This window comes from Ceratotherium simum, chromosome 14, assembly GCF_057802395.1.
Source record: "Ceratotherium simum simum isolate JZ-2026a chromosome 14, ASM5780239v1, whole genome shotgun sequence".
NCBI classification, from domain to species: domain Eukaryota; kingdom Metazoa; phylum Chordata; class Mammalia; order Perissodactyla; family Rhinocerotidae; genus Ceratotherium; species Ceratotherium simum.
Genome location: NC_141913.1, coordinates 61,764,488 through 61,778,651, shown reverse-complemented (window position 1 = coordinate 61,778,651; position 14,164 = coordinate 61,764,488). Strand labels below are relative to the sequence as shown.

Below are 14,164 nucleotides of genomic sequence, written 5' to 3'. Positions count from 1 at the left end.
GTGGTGGGCCCTTCCCGGGAGCCTGGGGCGCTCCGGGCGGCCGCAGGGAGGGGCTGAGGGCTCTGTGGTCTCTTGCAGGGAGCCGAGGGGCAGAAGCCGGGATTTGGCTACGGAGGCAGAGCTTCTGACTACAAATCGACTCACAAGGGACTCAAGGGGGTCCACGACGCCCAGGGCACACTTTCCAGAATCTTCAAACTGGTAAAGTAAACCGCCGTGCCGTCAGGGGATGTGCGAGGAGGTGGCCAGGGGCCTTCCAGCCTCTCACACTGCTTTTCTCAGGAGTTCATTTCACACGTGTGTGAGTTCAGCAAGCATTTCCCGTGGGCACTGTGCTGGGGCCAGGCTCCTCGGGGGCTTGAGGACAAGTGCGGGGACACCAGGCCACAGCTGTGTCCTGGGGGGGCGGGAGCGGCTGTGGGGCGCTGGCTTCTTCTGGGAGGTCAGGTGGCTTCCCAGGGCTGAGGCTGCAGCATCATGCCCCCCGAGGAAACAAGCGGGAACCGAGGTGACAAGAGGGCCATAGTTGTACCAGGCGAGAGACCCCAGGAAACCACAGGCGGTCAGTCCTGTCAGTTGTGACGCTGGGGTCACAGGGACCAGGTCCACTATGTGTTGGCCGTGCGACCTGGCCCCGGGAGCCCTCTGAGCCTGGATTTCCGCCTCTGTGAGCAGAGGTGACGTATGGACAAACACGCTGTGAAGGTGAAGGAGGTGACCACGGTGTGGTCAGCACGGTGCCCGCAGGGCACTCACAGAACGGGCAGGCGTGTTACTGCTGATAAGAGTCACCGCCTCACTCAGAAACCCCGACATCTCAGAACGTCCCCTCCCACCAGTGGAGGCAGCAGCGCCGGATCCCCAGCGCGAGCTGAAGGAGGGGTGAGGACAGAGAGTCTGGGCGAGCAGGGAGCCGGCAGTGCGCCCTTGCTCATGCCCGGGCCTCCCTGGGGCTGCTTGCCATCACTCTTGATCTCAGAGAGGACAGGCAGTGACCAGCCCACCAGGGAGCCACGAGGGTGCGGGTCTCTCACGGGGAGAAGGGGGAGAAACATGGGAGAGGTGGGTGGGCACCCACCCTCCAGGGTTTACTCTGAGCCAGCCCCAAGTTTACCTGTAAGGAGATCTGACCCCAGAGACAGAGGGTGCCTGGAGCCAGGACGCCTGTGTGCTTGGCCGGTGACCCTGCCTTCCTCTGGCAGCGAGGAGACCTGGACCCCATGTCGGGCAGGGCCCGGGCACCAGAACAGACCAAGGAGATGGGGTGGGGCAGCAGCAGGGCAGGCGCTGTGCTCCGGGCTCCCACCTCCCTCCCTGGACACCGAGGGGTCTCAGTGGTGCAAGTCTCCCCCACATGCCAGCAGAGCACCCACTTCCGTCCCTTCCAGGCCATAACCTAACTCTCACTCAACTCTCAGAAGCCCGTGTGGCCTCTGTTCACCCCCAGACCCTGCATGACCTGACCTGCGGAGGTCACAGTAGTGTCCTGGGCTCGCTGGCAGCTCCGGGGCCTGAGGCACATCGTTGTAAACAGGCTCCAACTGCCTGAGAGCCTTGGGAAGGGAGCAGCTTGCTGGTGGCGGCCGTCTGCATTGGCAGCTTCCTCAGGAGGACACAGTGACAGGCTTACTCCCCGTGGGTGAGGGGCAAGCTGGCCTCGCGTGGTCCCCCAGCACGGGGCCGAGTCCAGGCTGGCCGGGCGCCCACCGCCTGCGATGCTGCAGTTCTGCTTGGCCACTGGCCGGAGCTCACCAGCTGCTGTGTGCTGCTTCAGGTGCTGGGGATGCCCCCAACACAGAGACCCACAGCCTCCTAAAGGAGCTTATACTCTAGTGGGGAGTGACAGGAAGTGAAGAGAATACATGCTCTAGCAGAAGAGGCAGACGGGCCGAGAGTGACAGGAGCCTCTGTGTGCCAGGAGGTGGTACGGCTCCTGGGAGGGTGGCCAGTGGAGGCCTGGCGGAGCAGGTGGCGCTTGGCAAAGACGGGAAGGAGGTGAGAAGCTGGCCACACCCCCGGGGACAGTGTTCCAGGCTGAAGGAACAGAGTGGAATGGCCTGGGCAGGTTCCAGGAGGAGGGGGGTGGGGACGGCCAATGGCACGGAGTGATGAGCAGGGGCCAGGAGGAGACAGGGTGGGAAGGGTGAGCCCCCCACACACCCACAGAGGGCCCTGTGACCCTCTTGAGGGCTCTGACATTGATTCTGAATGGGGGCGTCGTCAGGTTCCAGGGAGAGTGACACAATGTGACTCAGGTTTTAATGTTGACAGACTTGTCGTGTGTCTCTGGCAGAGACTAGCAAAAATGGGGACTGGGCTGGGAATTCCCCTGGACTGGGTAATAAGGAAGAGGCCTGGATTTCTCTAGCCGCCCATCCAGGGATTTGGCAACAGAGCTGAGGGTCCAGCAATGCGTCAACGTTTCAGGGCTGAAAGCCAGAGCTGGGGTGATCCCTCCGGGAGGAGACACACTGTGCCTTCCCCGTTGCGTTGGAGGCGGTGTCCCACGCTGATTTAAGGCTCGAGGAGAGTGCGTTTCATCCCTGAATACAAAACCGATGTTGGTGGTGGCAGACTGTGATGGAACAAACGTTGTCTAAATGGATGTCCCCACCTACTTTCTCATTAGAATACCAACCCACCCGCCATTCTCCTCACTCTTAACCCAAGCAAGGTCATCCACCTCCCTGCCCGATGCCACAAGAGCTGGGATCAACCAACAGCCACAGTTGTAACTATTCACGGTGCTCCAGTCAGCTCCTTTCCCACCTAAAGGAACGTGGTAAGGAAGACGGATGCCAGTGAATAAAAGACAGGTTCGTCTGTTAGGACAGAGGTCATCATAAAAGGCATGAAGCCCCGATGCCCCAGCACCCTGTGGAGAGAGAAACAAATCATGAAAGATTTTGTTTTCATCTTTCTTGGGTGAAAAACTAGTATTCCTGTAGAATATTCGCTGCAGATAAGGGAAAGACGTGATGGTGCAAATAAGAGGAGACGTTAGTCTGTGCTTAGTTCCCAGACACCATCAGAGCGTCCTGCTCCATCTGGTTCGTTGGCTGGTGTACAGGCGTTGTAGACAAATGCACCCTGGGTTCTTATGCCATGTAATAGCGTCTTCAGGCCAGCGGTCACATGTGAGGGAGGCATGAGGGTCCGTGGACTCCATCTTCTAGGGGTTCTTGGTTGTTGATGAGGACATGAGCGTCTCCTTCATTCAACCCATTCTCAGAATGTCCATTGGGATCACAGTAGACAACTTAATTTAACATTAAAAGGTTCTGTTGTACGTGGGTTGGTTATATCACCCATGGGATCTGACAGGTGGAAGGCAGGACTCGTGCCTCCTGCGAGCCCCAGGTCCCCCGTGACAAGGCTCAGTCTCTGCCAGCAAAGCACAGGGCTCTCAACCAGCCATCACTGATGAGAGAGCTCTGACCTGAGTCTGCTTTATACCTGGCTTATTGAAACATCAAAATTTTACAATTTATGGGGGAATAATTTGGTCTGTAACCCAAATCCTCATTGATTTGGTTACCTAATCTTTAATTCAATGCTGAGTCACGTGTGTGTGTGTCTGGGGGTCAGGAAACACGGCTCAGGCAGACTCAGCAAGCACGTGTGTGTGTGGAATCCCCACCCACGAGTCTAGATTCTGGTAGGTGCTGGGGCCACACATGGGTGATTTGAAGTGAGACTCTGCTTTTGAGGAAAGTCAGTCCTATGAGGAAAAGCCTTAAATATGTGAAGTGAATGGTAAGTCACCGAGTCGCTAACTCATTTCATATCAGGTAAAACATAGGCAGGATCAATATAAATTCTAGGCAAATTTGAGTAAGGAAATAAATTCTACCCCAGACATTCAAGTAACAGAGACCATCATGACATATTTGCCTCCATTCTGAAATGTGGCAACAAGACGGTGAGGATGAGGAGTCCTGGGTCTTAACCCAGACCTGCATTCAGAATAGCAGTGTTTCCACTAGTGGCCCCAAACCCTGGCCAGGAGGTCATCTGCGTCTGAATCGCTTGCGATGCCCAGACTGTTTCTGGGTTCCCCCCAAGTCTTCCTGCTCCAGCCTGTCCCAGGAGGGAATGCCCACATCTGCTGTTGTAGTGATTTCCTCTTGTCTGAGAAATACAGATGTATCCTGTTCTGGGTAACTGATTACTATGCTGTCCAGTTTTCTGACCGCTCATCACTCTGAATGAATGACGACTGCTGAGTGATGGGAGGGGCCGGCTGATGTGGGGGCTCCGGGTAGGAAATGTGGTTCTAGTCCTCGGTAGTGTGTGCAGAGTTGTACCCAGTTGCTGTAAGATTCCAGGAGGCCGGAGCGTGTCAGGGCTGCCTGGATGACTAGAGAAGCCCCACTGCTATCAAGCACACCTACTGTGTGCAAAGGCCACAGGTGTGTGAAACCCAGTTGTGTGTTAAATAGGGCCAACATTTTCCAGAAGTTCTTTTGGTAAGCAGTAGTTTAGAAATTTTAAAATTTCTATGTATTTCAAGAGATGCTTCAATTTATCAAATTGAAACAAATTTCCCTTAACATGGTTTGAATTAGATTTTATTACATAAAAAGTTCACCAGCTGGCCTACTGTGGTCATATGGCTAAATGAGTTGACATGGAGCAGTTGCAATAGGTTACAGAAAGTCCCCCAGAGATTAGAAGCGCTTGAAGGCAGGAGGGTGGAGATGGTGGGGATTTCATAGCTTTTAAGGTCGTGTCATTTTAGCTGTGTTTTCTTCCTGCTCTTTGTACACTTGTTGAAAATCGAGGAAAGGGCTCAGATTTGGCACTCTGGTGTTGTTGGTTAGAAACCGAGTAGAGAAAACTGCATTTCTCCCAATCATTTGGGAGCTACATCAAAATATAATAGGAGTTTCTTATTTTCAAATACGTCAACTGGCACACGTTCCTACTTGTAGTAGTGTCTGCAGGGTTGTGAGGTGTAAAAGTGGAGAGAGAACGTAGGACTTTGCTATAGATTCTGTTCTTTCCCAGCCCTGAGACAGAAGTTCAGTCCAGACTTCTCGTGAGTCCAGGCTCATCGATTCACCTGCCCAGGGCAGACCACGCTTTCTATCAGATGATTCAAAAGTGGTAAAAACCGTGAAACAGAGGCATCAGAGGTGCTAATTCTGCCTCCCTTTTACCAGCTGACTGACTCTGGGAAAATTACTCAACCTCTCTGAGCTCAGGCTCCTCAACTTAAAATGTGGACGGTAATACCTACCTCCGGGGTTGGCTTTCTCTTTCATAAGAGAAAACAGATGTAACAGATTTTGCTCACGATAGCTACTCAGTAAATTGTAGGCACAATAATAGAAAATAAAACCAACATTCTGCCATTTTTTATTTCAAAAGGAGCCATCGGGAAGTTAAAATGGTATCTCACCTAAGTTGTCTCGCAAGGGATGTCAGGAACTTAATCCATTTCAGCACAATGTACTTTGTCTCATGGAGCAGTGGTTCTGCTACTTTTCAGGAATACATCACACTTTAAAGGCAGCCCTAAAGGTTAATCTCTCGGAAATTCAGAAAAAGGTGAGGCTAATGCTGCCTCACTCTGGGCTACTCCAGAGGCAGCTCTGAGGGCCCATTATATCAGTTAAGCCAGGCTCCAACACGAAAAGACTAGGCTTCCCCAGCATCGGGGTGGCCCGGAGGCAGAGCTCCGGCCCCTGCTGCCTGCAGTCATATGAGAAAGCCACTTTCCCAGGAGGGAAGCTTCAGTCATGATTCCTAAGGTAATTTCAGGGCCAGAATTCCGTAAACGTTTTCACTTGGGAAAATAAAATTCCTTCAATGAGTTGTTCAACAACATAGAGGTCTTTTTGGAAAAAGTAAAACTCTAAGAAATGAGATCTGTCAGCTCACTCTGGATGCCTTACTTGTAAGGCATTTTTGGTTTGAGTGCTTCGGTTAGTTACGCTACTGTGTAATGAAAACGCAGAGCGAGCCTCGGCCAGAGTTAGGTCCGCGCGCATCTGTTGTCTGGCAAATAGCAGGTTCCATATACATCCTGCTTTCTGGGGGCTCACAGTCCAAAGGAAATCCTTGAGAGATCAATTTTTCATTCATGACCTAAGATAAAAAAGGCAAACTCAAGGAGAAAGAGAATTTGAATGTAAAAAAAGTGCATTTCTCCCGTGTCGGTCTAAATGACATCTGGAGTGATAAACTGTCTTCTCAGAGAGCAGTGCCCACACCCAGGCCACCTTCGCACTGCTGGCCACTGCACAACTGTGTCCAGCTCAATGATCGCTAGCTCTTTTTTTTTAAATTTCAAATTGTATTTGTCCAGAAAACATGTCAGTTCCTGGTTCTAACCCCTTGAAGTCAGTTTGCTGACACCCGCCTCCCCCACCGTGAGGTTGATTTGTCCTGATGAGACAGCAGAGAGGTGAACAAGGAGAGAGGACCACCCCCCCATCGAGTCGTGCAGTTGCTTCTTCCTGGTGGACACACCTATTAGCATGCTTGTCAACACTGAGATCTCGCCAAAGATGAGGTTGTACCCGTCCCTGACAGACAATGTCCCTCGGTTACCCTGGAATCTCTAGCCAAAGAAATGAAGTGCTCATTCAAAGCATGATAATACAGCAACTGAGCTTTTCACCCCCAGAAATGCAGTGTTATATTAGCCACCAGCTCTCTGTATCCTGGGAATTGAATTTATTATGGTGCTTGAAAATCCAATCAGCACTTGCTAAAGCATGTTGTGAGAAATGGAACAAAAAGATCAGCTTTCTGTGGCAGCATTTCTAGCAACACACCCAAATGAAAGAGAGCCCCAAATCGTTTGTGACCAGATCACCGCAAAAACGGGATCCTGGCGGGGGAGGGATGCCAACAGCTGCTCGCGCGAATGGCCCATGAGGCTCACCTAATTCTCTGTTTCCTTTTCTCAGGGAGGAAGAGATAGTCGTTCTGGATCGCCCATGGCTAGACGCTGAAGCCCTGCCTTCTTGTTACAGAATCCCATCCTCCGCTTCTTAATATAACCTTTAAGAATTTAATACCGTTCGCATAGATTACCTAGTTGTAGCAAATGACCTCTCGCCTAATGCCTCTTGAGTTGTGCACACAGTAGGGTCAGGCACACTGCATCCTACTGGCAATTTCTGGCCAAGGGCTAAATGGAGACAACGCAAATAGAAAATGGGTAAACCGTTCCTTTATGTTTGAAGACCAAGTGTCCTCAGAGTCTCATTCCACTGCATCGTGCCCGGACACCGAGGAGCTTGTGCGTCCAGGGGCACGGCCAGCCCTCCAAGTTCATTCACCCCTCCATCTTTGGACTTGCTTTGCGCTGCTGACCTGGCATCCCCTGGCTTTTTGGGCACTGCCGTGGAGACACACTGCCGTGGAGACGGGACATGTGCAGGGTGGTGAGGGCTGTGTTGATCCGTGCTTCCTTTGGTTTCTTTTCCCGCCCTTCTCTCACCTCCTCAAGTTCGCTTTATTTTCCTAACAGGATTGGGCAGTCAGGAGTGGCTTCACACCCGTGGGAGCGTTTGGTACGTGAAAGGCGGGCGGGCAGCTGTGAGGAGTCCATGTGGTGGGTGCAGAGAGGGGCGCCTCCAGGCAGGTGCCTACCACACCCAGATTAGCTGAATTTGTGCGTGGCAGAGAGGGGACAAGGGGGCAAGGCAGGCTGAGCGACGGCCTCCAATGGGAAACAGGATCTTCTTGGAAATTAGGTGATGACACTGTGGAACCAGAGCGGCCTCTACAAACAACCTGTTTCCTAAGCAGAGCCCCAGTGAGAGTTCAGGGAGACGCACATCTCAGAGCAGGATTAGAGAGTTTTCTGGGCAGCCCAGTAGTGTCCCACTGGTCACTGTGGAAAGGGAAAGTGACCAGTGGTAGGCTCATCACGGCAGTGCACATCAGCAAATACTAACCCTCAGTGGAAAGATAACCGTCCCTTGCTTGCCTCCCAGAGGCGAACATGCTTAGTGACTAGGCTTAGGAATGTACCTGTCCCTAATGGCCACCCTAGCATATGGCTGGTCCTGGCCAACCACCCGAGGAGGACGGAGAGAGCTCCTCAGAATCACACTCTCTCCTAACATGAGCTGACATTCCCGTGCTCCCCTCCTAACCTACTGATTCCCGCCTTTTGATTTTAGCCGATCTCTCCCAGGCCTTCCAAAGAGCCCCACACTGGTATCATCCTCCCTTAGAACGAAGACGAGGAATAGTCAACATAAGGCCCAAAGCACCTCTTTAATCCCGTCCTAATTCTGGATGTTTAGTGTGGGTTTCATATAATGTCTATTAATATCTAGCCTCAATGATGAGAGGGTAAAAAAAAAAAAACACAATTTCGGAAACAAACCCTCCACGTTCCTCGACACATGCACTCTGCTCCTGCGAGCTGGTTGTTGACTGAGTGATCTCTATTCGTGGCTACCCCCAAACAGCAAGTGCTGTGATGATGGGTCTCGTGGAAAGTATACACTGTTCTTGAATATTGAAATAAAATAATAAACTTTTACTGGTATTTGCATGGGTGTCTTATTTTATTTTTCTTCTGGTCTGTAGAATGTGAGCCCATAGAAAGCAAATATCATGTCTCAGAGCTCACGTGAGCACAGACGGTATCGTCCCAGCACAGGGCCACCTGTCAGCGCCCGCAGAGGAGCTGCAGGATCCTCAGATGATTTACACGTTAACAGGAGAAAGGGCAACAGGGGTCATTGTCAGGGCACGTATACTCTCACAAGAAAGAGAAATTTGAATTAATCTTTAAACAATCTTTTAAAATATATTTACATTTTGTTATCTTACCAGTGTAAACACCCTGTTACTGAGCGTTAAAGATCATTGAGAAACTACTTTCTGCCATGCAGAGACATTGACAACAACAAGTGACTCTGGAAATTTTGTGTATAGTTGTTTTTGGTTACAAGAATTCTCTTTCAAAAAGATAAACTGAAATCATTTGTTTTGCTTTTAACAAAACCACTGGTTCCCTTCTGTCTCGATAGCAGGTGTGAGAAACTGCCTGCCTTGGTGAGACGTAGCAAGGGAAGCCCACTCTGGGGCAGTTGCAGAACGGCATAAGCCACTTCTCCCGGGCTCCCAGACGCAAGTGTGTTGTTGACCCATCTCAACAACAGGCAGCCCGAGGCTCCACCAGGGGGGCTGACAGACCCCAAGCCGATGCCGACCCCTCCCTTGCTCTTCACTTCTCTCCTCAAACCCCCTCGGACTGAGGAATTTGGAAAATCATGCAAAGATAATCACATTTTAAAAATTGTCTTCTTTTAGTTGGCAAGTCTGTTTTAATGTTACATATATACAAAATGCATTAAATGGTAAACCAAGCATAGATCCTGGAGTAACACAGCATTTACCCTAATCATACACTATTCAGATAAATATTTTAAAATAAAACAATACAAAACAGGAACTGAACCATGGGACATGTGTTCTCACTGAGTGCTTATCTAGAGAGCTCTGCATCTTTCCCCCTGAAGTCGAATGACGATTGATTTACCAGGCTGAGCTCCCAGAGAAGGGGCTGCTGGAACCCCAGCCTCGTGAGCAAGGATGCTCCCCATCGCAGCGTGCTTACCTTAAGGACTATGGCTAGCAGCCTAGAGGTGTCACGAGGGTCTATGTAACTGAAGGAAGGTGTTTCCCCATCAGAACAGAAAACCACAATGAGCGTGCTTTCCAATACACCGTGTCAATCTGCACGGCTGCCCACGTGCCATTCCATCCAGACTGAGCACGTGGAGTTGGTAAAGAAGGCTGCCAGCTTGGAGATTGGGGTGCCAGCACAGAGGAAAGCAACTCTGGATCGAGGGCTGAGGTCAGCAGCCAGTTCAGAGGTTAGTGGAGAGGATGTTAGATCAGGAGATAAGGCGCTATAGGGAAGAATGGCTTTGTAAACTGGAAGCGGGATTTTGTGAGGAGAAAGAACTGGAGACAGAGAAAAACAGTGAATGAAAAGTTCTCTTGTAGCAATTAAAAATGAGAGAGCTATGCCATTCGTAATTTCTGGTGCTATATTAGCCTGCCAGGGCTGTCCTAACACAATACCACAGACTGGGCAGCTTAAAGCACAGAAATTGTATTTCCTCACAGTTCTGGAGGGTGGAAGTCCAAGATGAAGGTGCTGGCACACTTGGTTTCTGGGGAGGCCTCTGCTTGGCTTCAGACAGCCGCCTTCTCGCTGTGTCCTCACATGGTCTTTTCTCTGTGTGCACCCACTCCTGGTGCCCCTTCTTCTTACAAGCACACCAGTCCTATCAGATTAAGACCCCACCCTTATGACCTCATTTGAACCATAATTACCTCCTAAAAGTCCCACCTCCAAATACAGTCACATTGGGAGTTAAGGCTTCAACATATGAGTTTGTGGGAGGAGGCACACAATTCAGTCCATACCAGGTGCATATTTTTCTCATGTAACAACAAATATTTCCTAAATCCCCATTTGGCAAGATGTTATAATTAAATACCAGGACTTTGTAGTAGAGTACTGTTCCCTCTTTTCCCAAAAAGGTAATACGAAGTGAAGCATTTTGTACATTTTCTATTATGATTTCTCCATTATAAATAGTGGATAGTCACTGAAATTCTAAGCAATGTGATATTAAGGGAGAGTTGGCCAAGTTCAGTTCAGTAAAAGCTGTGTGACTTGTTATCCATCATGGTTTACTCCAGTGTAGACGCTGCAACAACTTTCTTTGACAGCATTTGTACTGGAAGTCAAATCAATTATCTAATTTTTGAGAAACATGTTGATTTCGATCGGCACTGTCATTTGCCCCCCAGACAAAGTCAAACTTGTCTCGACTAGGCAGGGTGAAGGCCCCTCCTCTTGTAGTCTCTTCTCAACTCTCCACCACTGTGAAATATATGTGTCTATCTAGCTACGAAATCTTGCAAACTGCTGGATTCATTAATAGGTCAGGACCCAAGAGCATCCATGAAATAACTAATCCTTCAGCTCTATCCTGCACTATCCAGGGCCTTTTCTGTTCTAAGCCCAGTTCCCTCCTCTGATTTAGAATTAATGAGAGAAGATATGGAAGAGAGAGTAGACAAAGTGACAGAGTGCAGACGAGTCACCAAGGAGTTGGTGACCACCTGGGGGAGAGAGACACTGAAGAGGTGCGCCGTGCTGATAGGACATGAATATCTCATCGTACATCCACAGGGCCCGGGTCCGTGCTCCTCACAGCGTGTCCGTGGACAGGCAGCAGCAGCATCCCGTGGAGCTGGTTAGCCAACAGAGTCTCAGGTCCTGCCCACACCTCCTGGATCAGAATCTGCTTTCTAAGAAGGTCCCCTGGGGGTACGTTTCTACATGGAAGACTCCCACTGGACTCCAGAGGCCAGCAGCCTGCCTGCCTTCCTTACCACGAGTTGTGGCAAAACCACTTAAGGTAACACCATTGCTGCACTGTTGTGCATCAACCTGGTCTCTTTGGAGACACTTTTATCTATAACTTGGCAAGCAAACTCAGAGCAATGAGCAATAGAAGGCTATGCCAGAATGCCTGTCAGAAAACATGGCTTTTAAAATGGGTAGCTCTTTGCTTCCCTCCTTGAGGAGAACGATGACGGCCAGGGTCTACTGTATGAGGAGGGGTCGGGTGACTGGAGACAGACAGAGGAATGGAGCAAGGCAGCAGACATGTTGTGAGTGGCAGGACAAGGCCTCTCGCTGTTGGAGGGGAGGCACATGCAGGAAGGAGGAGAGCCGGAATAAACCTGTGGTGTTGGCCAGCACTGGGAGCATCTGTGTGAACCTGTGGTTCCACGTGTAGACATAGTGACGGAGAGATACAGGCGTGGATGTGTGAGCACACACACACTTGCATGCACACATGCCCCCAGGTTTTCCTAGCTCCATCCACTTGTTAGATGGTGAGCACACCCACCACTCAGCTCTTGGTTTCTAAATCTGCTCTCCACTAAAGGGAACCAGGGATCCTTGGAGAAATGGCTGATTCCAGGGAAAGAGAACAATGTCTTGTGGCCAGAAAGTAAGAAAGCGTTCAAAGAATAATGTGGCTATATAAAAGGACTCAAAAGCTACCTTGAAGAAACCCCTACTGGCACTATTTGAGCATCAAAATAAATAAGGATCCTAATGCATTGTAGCCTGGTAAATAAAATAGGAATCCACAAACTGAAATCAATATAAATACAAGAATAAATCAAGGAGGGAGAAAAGGAAGCTCTTCCTTAACATAGAATGCCAACTAATAAATGTAGGAGAAATGATCCAACTAGAGAATCACCGCTTGGCAGCCATCGAACCATCGGGTAGGGGTCACAACTGGATGCTACACTAGCAGGTGCAAGTGGAATGAGGAACGGGATTGCACGGTTTCAAAGTATCTCACAAGTACTTATTGGTTACAGAGGGTAAAATGATTACAGGTTAACATTAACACCATCAATAATGGGACAAATGTACATTGTGTGTCATCTTGATAAGACGCAACAAGAACACAGCATCACTTCTGTGATGTTCTGACCAAAGATGCATGGTCTGGCCCACTCAGGAAGAAACACTGGAGGAACAAATTGGGGGACCACATGCCGAATAACTGGCCTGTGGTCTTCAGAAATGTCAAGGTAATGAGAGCCAAGGCAGAGGGGAGCTGTTCTAGTGTGAAGAGGATCAAGGGACATGAGAGCTGCGTGCCATGTGTGGTCCTGCATAAAGACGTTATGATCTGTCTGCATAAAGACGTCATGATTCGCACTTTTGGCAATACTTGCATGGGGTCTTTGATGAAGAGTATGTGAAGGCTTCTTTGTACTATTCTTGCAAGTTGTGTTTGAAACTGCTTCAAAAATAAAAGGTTACACAAAAAGGATAAAGACTTTGGATTATTAAATTTGAGAAAGATAAAGAGGACCCAGAAAAATTACATGGTAAACAGTATCTTGGGGCAGATGGCCAGCTGTTGTCCATCTTTACCTAGGACTACTAAAAAGTTGGCTGAGATAATATCAAGATGAGTTTTTTTGTGTTAATTATTAAGAATTTCTTCCCATAGGGCTTGGTTACCAGGGTGACCAATGATTACCTTGTTCTGATACTAAAATAATGGCATAGAACTCTCTCTCTTGGTTGGCTCAGAATAATAAAATCAGGGAAACATCTGTTTACTGGTAGAAAGGAGAGTGTGAGGCAGTGTGTGTGGGTACACAGGCTACCGTTTTTCACTTTTTCCTTAGGGACTAAAGAGATTTAATACTTTAAAGGTATAGGTAACAATAAAAGCTCCTCTGTGATAGGAATAGCATTATGGATGGTGTGGAATAAATTCATCATTGACGTTTGTAAAAAATTCCCATTCATATAGTAAGCTGAGCCAGGGATATTTCAAGGCCTCCAGAAAGAATTGACAACACATTGTCCACAAGCGCGAAGGCTCTGAGGTTTTACCCTACTGGCCAGCTTATGGGAAGGCCTGCTGGTTTCCAGGGTGCTGGCAGAAGACGTGAGGCCCATGGGTCAGAGACAAAGGGGTTTATTACTCACAGTAGGAAGAGCCAGAGCAGCAGCATTTGTGTTGATACCCAAGCCCCAGTCCCCACAGGGTGACCCAAAGTGGGCCAGGTGGTGCCTGCAAGCACAGTGGGTTGTATTGTAGGAGAGAGTCCAGGGCTTAGGGAACCTGAATCTTTTATAGTAGACTGTAACTGGCCTGACCTTTGCCTCAGAGTGAGACATATCTTGATTATACTGGTGAGTAAACAAGCATTGCTTTGCTCTGGAGGAAGAAGCTCTCTCTATCTCCTAAGGCTGCGTTCTATACAAACAGCCTTGAAAAGATCATGGAGCAAAGGCAGACAGTGCTTTGCTGGTAAGACTTGCAGAAATGAGAGATCTATAGAGAATAGTTTCCGAAAACATCATAGCTCCTTAACTGAAAATAGAAGTAGAAGGTTGTAGAGCTGGGAAGGAATACATTTAATCAACTAATTTTGTAGACAAAGGGACAGGCCTAGAGAAGTTAACAGAGAGCCCTACAGACAGACAGCCAGGCAGTGCCAGGGCTAATCTGACCTGAGGTCCCAAGTCACCCTACTTCTTGGCTTTGCCAGTGCACAAGATGCTCTGTAAACTCACGCCTTTAATTGTGTTTAAATAAGAACACTCTTTCATCAT

The 14,164-nt window shown here is 49.2% G+C and overlaps 1 protein-coding gene across 3 annotated transcripts in view; it reads left to right on the top strand.

The window, feature by feature from the left end:
* Window positions 1-8,554, top strand: part of MBP (myelin basic protein) — a 147,837-nt gene extending 139,283 nt beyond the window's left edge. For all 3 annotated transcript variants that reach the window (XM_087439352.1, XM_087439354.1, XM_087439353.1), the window contains 2 exons: window positions 79-201; window positions 6,921-8,554. In XM_087439352.1, the coding sequence (XP_087295478.1) occupies window positions 79-201; window positions 6,921-6,965 (168 nt within the window). In that variant the 3' untranslated portion in view covers window positions 6,966-8,554. The remainder of the gene's footprint in view (window positions 1-78; window positions 202-6,920) is intronic.
* Window positions 8,555-14,164: the final 5,610 nt, after the last annotated feature.